General features: G+C 33.8%; 1 protein-coding gene across 1 annotated transcript; it reads right to left on the bottom strand.

The window, feature by feature from the left end:
• Window positions 1-2916: 2916 nt before the first annotated feature.
• LOC131028881 (non-specific lipid transfer protein GPI-anchored 5-like) lies at window positions 2917-3556 on the bottom strand. The gene is made up of 2 exons (XM_057959260.1): window positions 3208-3556; window positions 2917-3107 (listed from the first exon to the last, which is right to left on the bottom strand). Exons 1-2 carry the CDS (start codon window positions 3554-3556, stop codon window positions 2917-2919), a joined length of 540 nt encoding a protein of 179 aa, XP_057815243.1.
• Between the last annotated feature and the right edge of the window lie 7232 nt (window positions 3557-10788).

Raw genomic sequence — 10788 nt, 5'->3', positions numbered from 1 at the left:
AATTCATTAAAATCAAATTCACAATCAATTAAATGAATAAAATCTTATTTATTCAATTTAATACCCTTTCCTCTTTTAAATAAATAAAATAAAATATTTATTTAAATCATTAAAATCCCCCCCACTTGCATTCTCCTAAAAATGCAACTTGCACATATTTATTGAAATAAATGAATTTTATTTTAATAAAAATCTCATTTTCCCTCACCCACCAAACCCACTTGCAATTCTAATCTCCTTCTAGATTCTTCTAACCCCTTCCTAATTAGCCTAATCCATCCCCTAAATATTGTCACATTCCTAAGCAACTTGAAGTCACTTCTCAAAGCCCTCAAAGTCTTTGTAAAGCATTCAAGGCTTGATGTGGTCAAACGAGCTAACCTCTAAAGTCTTCCAATCCATGGCTCTTACATGACCATTAATGGTTAACTCACTTGTACCCATGGTTAGGGACTTTGACCCCTAACTCAACCCTCATTTTACCCATGTGTCTCCTCAAGCATTTATTGCTTTGACCATGGTTATCCTCATTAACCCTTGCACAAGAGTTTTCCCCTTGGATAAAAGCTTTATCGAATGGATAACTCTAACTCAACCATAACCCTACCTCCCAAGTTAACCCTCAGGTCATGTCAAGCATTTAATGTTTCTTCCCTCTCCTCTTAACCTATCTCATATTGACACTTGTCATCCTAGGATTGGATTGAAAGCGTTCACATGGATTGAATATCATTCAATCCTAACCCTTGTTGAGATTACTCAATCTCAACCATCCATTGCTCCATTTTTCCTATAAATAGAGCTTATTTCTTCATAATCCAAATCTTGAAAACTTGTATGCATTTAATCTATAAGAAATTTTAGAGAGCATTTTAGCATAAAATCACTAATATATTATCATTTTGGACTAGAATAAATCTTAGTTCATTTCATAATCTCTTATTTTAGCTTGTTTTTACACTTGCATGGCATAAGTTTGAAAGCATTTTCAAGCTTGAATCTCCATAAGACATCCATAGTGCAAAAAGTTGCTGAGGGCTACACTAATTTGGAACTTGGAGAGGAGAGGAACAAGGGAGAAGGAGCTAAGAGCATGTTAAAAGGCATTTGGAGATGCCTTGTTGTATTTGCTTCTATAGTTAAATATTTTATCATGTTTTTAGTGTCTCTTTTGATATGCCTGTTTAGACTAGCTTTTGGTTGAATAACACTAACTTTTATCTTTGTTTCTTGTGTTTTTGTGTGTTATACAACCACAGATTTTAGTCTAACATCGTCCATTTTGCAAAACATCACACACACACACACACACACACACACACACACACACATACATATACATATATATATGTATGTATGTATATATGTATATATACATATATATGTATATGTATATACACACACACACATATATATAAACATATACATACACATACATACATATATATATGTATGTATATATACATACATATACATACATACATATATATATATATATATCTTCCTTAGTGTACCTATTCCATACATAATATGATAGTAAGAGATCCTAAAATGACAGTTTTTTGAAGTATATTGTGTAAAGAACTTCACATTAATAAGCTACCACCAATATTTACAAATATACAATGATCATGTTTCCATAACAATTTTCTTTTTATAAAAAGAAAAATTATATTGATTAAAATTTCATGGTACATTTTTTTTATTTGATAGTGTAAAATATAAATGCAATTTTAAAACAATTTTACGATGAATCAATTATTTTAAAGAATCTACAAAAAGTAATATTATTATATTATAAATAAATACACTCTTAATAATATTCTTTTATTGTTATTTTAACAAAGAATTTATTATATGATTATTATTGCACAATTAGAACTGTTTTGCTATGAATGTAATTAACCTTCATACAAATTACACTTAAATTGAAATGAATTTCTTTCCTTCTATCAATATATTGTGAATCTTTTGTGTTATTAATTCATCCACAAGTTCAGACTTAAAACAATCTAACACATAACAATCATGTTCTGCAACCTGACATCTTTTACCTACTTCATAGTATAAAAAGAATTGATTGGCATTTACATTCCTAATGGAAATTGAAGACAGGCCATTATAGTTTTCGAGTCTGCACGTTCTTGCTATAGTAACAAACGACCTCTAAAGACTCAGTTAAATGACACATTTATTATCCTATAATTCATATCTTCGTCATAAAACACATCAAACGTCCATATAAAGTTAGTCTGACAAGGGCATATCCTTCAAATGAGTATGGAGTTGCAAAGCTAAATATTTATGCAAATGATTGATGAACTTCAGAATTACATATATTAGTTGAAGATAAGGAGTATGTTTAAACACCTGCTTAACTAATATATGCATCTTCTATGCCAGGAACAAATGATTAAGCATGAAAAGTGAATTTAGTATTTAGTGTGTCAGATACGAATTCATTTTTCTATAATTGAATATGTATAGGGTACATTTTAATTTTTATTAACATATATTTGTGTATCCATTATGTGATTCTAATAGAGCTTTGACGTAATTATAAGAATATAAAAAAACAGTGCAAAAAAAAAGAAAGAACGGCACGAAGTTGTTACAAAAACCTTAAAAATGATTACTCTGTAAAGCGCTGGCATCAAAATTTTATAAAAGCATCACCATACGGGAACACAATTTAAACTCAACACTTCTGGTTTTATTCAAAAATTATGTTTTTAGCTTTCAATCTAAAGAAAAAACAATAGATTTCTGATAAACAAGGCGTCTCACAGTAGAATGTTAACCCCTGATTTCTCACTGAAATTCAAGCAAAAACTTTACACTGTAATTTCATTACAAAACATTCTAGAAAAATTCTACTTGAACACTATAAACCCTGACGAAATCTGGTAACTGGTTTCAACGCAAGCTATTACTCAATGCCTTGAACATGTACATGTTTAAGACAATTCCCACCAGCAGGTTAATCACAGAAGATGAAATACTCCCGAAACCTGAACTCGTCTCTAAGGGATCTGACCCCGGGGTAGCCTGACTGCTTGGAATACCAGAATCGATCGAAGAAGGCGAAGCAACAGGAGCTTCTGAATCTGCACAACAATGAAAAAGAAATTAAAAAAAATATTTGCATCCCTCTGAAACTCGTTAATCCAAAGTTAAATTTCTAAAACACCAAAAACAAGAGATTACTTTGGCATCGGCTGACAGGTGGCGTAGTCACTTTGCATTGGGCGGGCAGAGCAAGAGCTCGAGTCTGATTAATGGGAATCCGCAGCGAATTATTACCAGTCAGCAGCTGACACAGACATGGAGCGTTATTCTTCACAACAAAAGCAAGGGAGCCGCAGCACCCTTGTGAAGGGATCGTCCCATTTCCTGTTATGAAATGGAGACAGGGCGATAAGCTTACAAGGGCACCATTGCAGTTTGATTGCCCCATGACATCCTGCTTTCCCACAGCAGCCATGAGAGCCACTAAACTCCATAATACCAGAATTAAGGGCGTCTTTGTTGTCTGTGTTACTCTTGATCCTGCCATTGAAATTGTAAACAAAACAAATCTTTCTGCGTAACGCAGTAAAGGGCTTGTTATTTGGAGACTAGAAAGAGAGAAGTACTGAACTTGTAGTATGTTTGTTGTGCAAGGGTGGGGAATGTTTTTAAAAGAGATTCGAAGCGTTTAATATACGCGAGTGTTACAGAAGGGTGTTACCGTTCACCTAATCAAATCTTTTGATGTTATTTTTTAATAAATATATCCTATTTAAGACTGCATTAATTCAATAATCTTTTTCTACTTTGATGTGTTTGGAGAGGATTTCTTTTAATACTTTCAGAGGTCTTAGATTCTTGGAGGATTTTCATATTCGCTCTAGATTTTATAATTATAGAAATCCGTCGTCAATCTCGTTTTAAATTTGCTTGATGGTGATTGGTTACATGTGTTTGAAAGACGTGGAATTACGTTATTTTTGTCGAATAAGATTAAAAGACTATTTATTTTCTTTTTCTCTTAACTATCGTACTTGGCGGGTGTCTATCTGGTTAGATACACATTTTACCAAAAATAATGACGATTGCATTATATGTAAAATTTGATTTTATAGTTCATTTACTATTATTTTGCTCAAATGGGCATGTTTTCTGAAAAGCGTAGTTATGGTTTTTGGGGACCACACAACAATCCTCAAAAGAGTTTGCATCTATAAATAGAGCAATTTATTTTCGATATTTTATAATATATACATAAATTAATACATATATCGAAAGCAAGTATAATGATTACGTAGATTGTAGTTTATACTAGTTTATATATATTCAATAATATATATAGAATAAGTCAAGAGATATCCTTCTCGAGGCGCTTATTTCACATTAATGTGATGAATTGATTTAGTAATAGGCACCTCAAGAAAGATATCTCTTAGCTTATTCTATATATATATATTATTAAATATATATAATCTATTAGCAATTGCGACACAACATATAAGAGTTTAAATAAATAATATTATTTTTAAGTAGGGTTAAGATTCAATAATTTAACCTTGTTTTTAAACTTTAAATGAGCTCTAACCCTAACCTAACCTATTTGTAATACTAATTGTACCCCTAATATTAAACCTAACCCTAGTTAAATGCTAACCCTAAACAAGACTAATACTAACATAACCTTACCTTTACCCATTTGAACCCTAATCATATGACTAACTATAATACAAAACCTTACTATAACACCTAAATGGAACCCTGACACAAACCATAATCCTAATCTTATTTCTTACACCAACCCAAATTGAAAACGATTCTTAAATTAACTCTTATTGAACCCTAACAAAAACCCTAAGTCAACCTTAATTGGTCCCTAATCTTAACCTTAACTCAAAGTATTCCCCTAATCGAATCCTAACCCTAACCTAACCTTAACCCCAACCCTATTTGAAACCTTACCATAATTTAACCCTATCCCTAAATGAAAGATTTCTTCTATAACAATAATGGAACCCTAACCCTAACCATAACTAAACCCCATCCCTAACCCTAACCCTAAATGAACCTTATTCTTAAACATTATTAAACCCCAACCTTAACCCTTATTAAACCCCAACCAAAATTGAACACTAACATTAAATCTAACCTTAATTAAACCTTTAGCTTAATTGAAATGTAACCCTAACCTAACCATAAATGAACCATTAATTACATCGATACCCAAATTTAACCATAGCCTTAACCTAATTGAACCCTAACTATTTAACCCTAACTCTAATGTTAATCAAACTCTAATCCTAACCCTAAGTCTAATTAAACCCAAACCCTAATTGAATGATAGTTAAATAGTAACCCTAAATTGAATCTTACCATTGCTAAACCCTAACCCTAATTATATCATAACCCTAATTGAATCATATGGCTATCTAATTGAAGCCTAACAACAACCCTTACCCTTATTGAACTCAATTTGAATTGTAACCCTAATTGATCCCTAACTCAAACTGAGAAATGTAGCATCCTAAATTGTACTCCCTTACAATTTAGACCATATTTTGGGCCCTCACTTTACTGTGCATCCCGCAATGCCTGATTAAGGCCTAATTAAGCCTTCACCACACAAATTTGGCCTTGCCTTAATGCAACACACTGCATAACCCTATGTCTTGGGCCAATTATATGGAAGTCCACCAAAGTGTGGTGCTCTAGTCCTCATTAGGCCCAAAGTGCCACACTTTGGTCCCCCTTAATTGGGCCCTTCTTTGACCCCCTCTTGCATCTTCGAAAATGAGCCGGAAAACTCCGTCTGTGCCAACTTAAACTCCGTCTGTGCCAACTTATGTTGGGAAATTAGCATGTTTTTCGATAGGAAAGTATATAAGGAGAATTTCCCTTCTCATTTGCATATTTGGACATCATAAGAGAAGGGCAAAATTATTGAAGAATTGAAGCTTTAATCATCAAACATTTATAGAGGTCTTCAAGGTTGCATTCTACATTCATCAATTGTGGACCAACATTACATCATTCTTTTGCAAGCATGTGTGTGTGATTAGGGTTTTGTTATGTTCATGCCATTTCATACAAGATATGTGATTACATTCAAGAAGAAAAGAATCATTATCAGTCATTGCAGATATGAGGTATATGCTTCTATTATTTATTTTAGTATTTGCAATATTTCAATTAAGGTTAATTCCTTAATCGGGCTTTGACTTAGACAAGCCCCTATTCCCAACCTATTTCCCTTTCTTTTTGTGTGCAAGAAACAAGTACATAGCTACAATCTTCAGGATAGTCATTATTTGCAAAGACGAATCAACCCTTTATGGTGTGTGAAAAGTTAGGAGGACTACAGTAAAAAGCGCTCCGGGGTCCTAACATTTTTGGGGCTTTTTCGGAGATGAAGTTCAAATCTGCATATACTGCTAAGATCCAGGTGTGTGCCTCAATTTCACAACTATAGCTCACTGTTTCCACATTCTTACCTTCATTTTTAGCACCTTTCCCTAATTCAGCATTTCAACTCACAAAAGAGGGAAAATCAGTTCACACTCCCTTGATTCCAATTAGTATTCAGTCCTTATCATTACTAAGTTGTGACTAAATATATTGGGTTCACCCCTCTTTTGAATGCAATGGTAAATTAGCGGTTTCCATCCCTCTCACGGTGGAAACCCCAATTTTTTTCACCCATTATATTTTGGTGAACCTGACTCCTTACACCTTCAATTATGATTTATGTTCTCAGATCTGATTTTTTATGAACTTAAAAATTCAAATTTTCATTTACAAGTTTAATTCCAATTAAATTTAAAAATTTTAGAGGCTCATTTCAAAAACCCTAATTTTTAAATTTAAAATTAAGCTTGTGAATTGCTTAATTTGGATTATTTATTTCAAATCTGAGTATTTTCATTTCAAAATTCAAGTTTTCACTTGCAAGTTAATTTCCAATTAAATTTCAAAAATTTAGAAGTTAGTTTCAAAAACCCTAATTTTTAAATTTAAAATTGAGATTGTGGGATGTCTAAACTTTGGATTAATTAATTCAGATCTAATTTGAATTCAAATTCAAAAATGCAATCCTAGATCCAATTCCAAATTAAATTTTTAAAATTAAGAGGTTATTTTCACAAAACCCTTATTTTTAAAATTGAAAATTCATTAGTGGATTGCATTTATCTCTATTTGCTTAATCACTTAAACAATCATTTTTTTACAAAAAAATCAACATTTTTAATTTGAAAATTTAAATTTCTAGATTCAAATTCTAAAATTCAAATTCATATTCATAGATCTCATTTTAATCAAATTATATAAATTTAGAGGTTTAATTCAAACAACCCTTATTTATTTCAGTTAAATTGATTTTTAAATTGTTTTGCATTTCAACATTCATTATGGCACTTAATAAATCTTATTTATTTACTATTTCACATATCATTACCTTGCTTTTCACTTATATCTATCAAAATCATGTGTTGAATAATGACTTCTTTCATTTCACAATGTTTCTTTTCATCCATAGCACTTTGGCATATTGTGTTTTTAGACTTTCAAAATTCCTTCCTTTCAACCAATCTGATGTCAAAGCTTTAATCTATAGTACATGTTGTTTTATGATGATGTTTTTAGAAAAGTTCATTTCATATATAGATCACCTCAAATCTTTTGTAGATCCTAATCCTAGATATGTTAATGGAAAACCTAATACTTGTACCTCTCCTAGGGTATCTAGTGTGAATGAAGAAAGAGATAATATTCCTATCAATGATCTCTCTAATGGAGAGAAAGCATTGAAGATAAACATGGCCCCATCTTCTTCTCACACACATACCCTAGCGCAAGGAGGGCAAACTCAAAATAATCATGTTTCCATCTCTCTAGATTCTCCTTATTATCCTAGAGCCTATCTTAAACATCAAAATATTTGTAGAGAAGATAATGTTATGCATTTTATTTGTGATCTTTCTCCCCATATAGAGGCCAGTGCTTCCCATGTTGGGTTACACATGGCTAAAAGAGAAGGGTTTAGAAAGGTCTGGTGGGAGTTTGACTCACTAAACACTATCAATTGTCTAAATGGGAGCACGGATCCTAGCTGGACGGTTGCTAATCTGATCAAGGATTGTTGGAATATAATAAATGAGTTGGATGAATTCAAAATTGCAGACATATTTCAAGAAGGGAATAAAGCAGTGGATCTACTGGCCAACTTGGTGTTGGGCTATGTGGTAGCTAAATGGTGGAGTAGTAGGGACTCTTTCCCCAAAAACCTGTGAGATATAGCTTGTGATGATTCCACCCACTTGCAGTAATCAATGAAATTTAATCATGATTTGATGGAGTTGTTGAGGAAATGACTACTTCTTTCTTTCCCTATCTGAAGATATAGAAACTTCCCTTGTGCTTGGATTTTTTGTCTAATTGTGTGGCCCATTGTTTGCTACTATTCGAAGACTTTTCTAGTGTGGCTCATCTCCTACTACTATTTGGAGACTTCTTTGGTGTAGTCCATTCCCTGTTGTTTGGCGACCCAGAACATTATGGTGGGGACAAGAATAGGAAAGAACCACCTACTTTTGAAAAATGGAAGAAAAACAAGGAGGTGTGGAAGGAAATCATTGATGGGGGAATTGTCCCGTTCTTGGAAAAACTCTGTGGCCCTTCTCCTTTGCTAACAGAAACCTTTGTCAATGGGTGGAAGAAAGGGGTCCTGGGGGCTTATGGTGATCATTACCAGCTAGATGAAACCTTGGTGGCAACAGTTACTGGTCTAGTGATGAGTTGCAGAAGGTTCTCTAGAGACAGGAAAATTAGGGAGGAAAACTTGGCAAATTTTTTTGACAAAGACAAGGAGCTCGCAAGAGTTAACAAAATGGCTGATGGTGGCTACAATAGGAAAGATCTTATGGCTCCCTGGGTAGACATGGCTAAGTTCATCATGAGGTATATTACGCTTGATGGCAGATATGCCAGTATCTTTTCCTACCATTTTACCATTTTGAACCATTTTAGGCATGGTAAAATCATTTCTTTTCCTTTCTATCTGGCCTCCTCTTTAGAGAATAGTCTTGAAAAACATATGGAGAATCCAAATAATCATATTCTCCATGAAGGTCTTATTGTTCTCATCATGGAGTATATTAAGGCCCTTGAAGTTGTGCCCTCTCTTTCTAAGAAAGGCCAACATACTAATATTCAGGAAGTTTCTAACTCAAAAATGGATTTGGAGGATAGTGGGGGTGCCATTCCCTTTGATGACCCTGATTATAAGCCAATGGAAGAAGGTGAGATGATGGTCACCCCTGGTACATTTATTAGTAAGAATCCCCCCAGATGGGCGGCCAACAAATACAAATCTACCAGCAAGCTGATTTCTAAGGCCGAGCCTCTTTCTAAAAAGAAGAAGCTTGCAGCTAAGGACTATGGACCGAAGACTTTGGACGAGGAAATCAAACTGGACATTCCTATTAACGTCCTAAAGGAAAAGCATGGGACCATTGCTAAAGAAGTGGATAGTGGGTTATAGAGGAATGATTCTCTAATGAACCCGGTGATGGAAGCGACTAGGAGCCAAGAGAGCTGCTGGCAGTGGGTGGAGAGAGAAATTGATACCCTCAAAGTGGGGGTTAATGAGATAATAGATATCTCCACAACTTTTCCAAATCCTTGCAAGTCTGAGAAGCTCATGAGTATGAGCCAGAAGCTCTCCCAAGATGTCGACATTATGAAATGCAACCATGAACAAAGAATTGAAAAGGTGGACCTTTCTATGGTGGAGATAAAGAAAAATCTCAAGAACCTAGTCGACATAAGCTAGGAGGCCATTCATAATAGTATGAAGGGGATCGAAAATATCAGTGCCATGGTTGTGGAGTACGGATCCATCCATAGTGTTCCTAAGAAAGATCTTGGAGGCGAAGACATTGTTGTTGGAGACAACAAAATCATAGGCCCTAGTTCCAAGACCAGAAGCAACAATAAGGGCACCTCTAGATTCATTATGGAAGAGCTAGAGGAAATCAATAAGACTACCATCCAGAAGAACAAGGAGCTGGTGCACTCTCCTATTTGAGTGCTTTTGGTTTGTTGTCTATTTCTCTTTTTCTTTCGTGTTTGTTATGGATTGCTCCCCTATTTTGTTGTTGGTTTATGTCTGTTTGGCTGATGGCCAACTTTTCTAAAATTTTTGGTTTCGGGTCCATGTAAAACTAGTTTATCTTTATCAAAAACATTAAATAAATATGAGGCCTTAGATGATAAGGATCTTCCTTCCCAATCTACCAAAGAGGATATGCATGATGAAAGAAAGGAAAGTCTTCTTCCATAGGATATTCCTTCTTTATCTAATAATCTTGTTATTCCCTCCAAACATCCTTAAACTACAAAATTAAAAGAAATTTATTATAATATTCCTCTGGCTTCTCAATTAAGGGATCCTCATAGGAGTGGCTTTAACATAATATCAAAACAAGGTTTTAGAGGATGAGGACTTGGAAAATTTGAACAAGGATTTCAAGTCCATATAAAACCTCCTACAAAAATTACCACATAAGGCTTAGGAAATGATAATAAATCTCCTATGGATGACCTCCTTAGGATTCAATATTTCAAAGACCACCTTGAAAGACAACAAGCCATTTTTTCTCGTAAAGGTGTTTCTTCTTTACAAACTCCATTTCTTTCATTTCATCAAATCCATGATCATCATGCTAATGATTTTCCTAATTTTCAAAAGGCAATGAAAGAACTTATTTATAATGACAAAGTTAA

Source organism: Cryptomeria japonica, chromosome 1, assembly GCF_030272615.1.
Source record: "Cryptomeria japonica chromosome 1, Sugi_1.0, whole genome shotgun sequence".
In the NCBI taxonomy this organism is placed as follows: Eukaryota; Viridiplantae; Streptophyta; class Pinopsida; order Cupressales; family Cupressaceae; genus Cryptomeria; species Cryptomeria japonica.
This window is presented reverse-complemented; position numbering and strand designations above follow the sequence as displayed.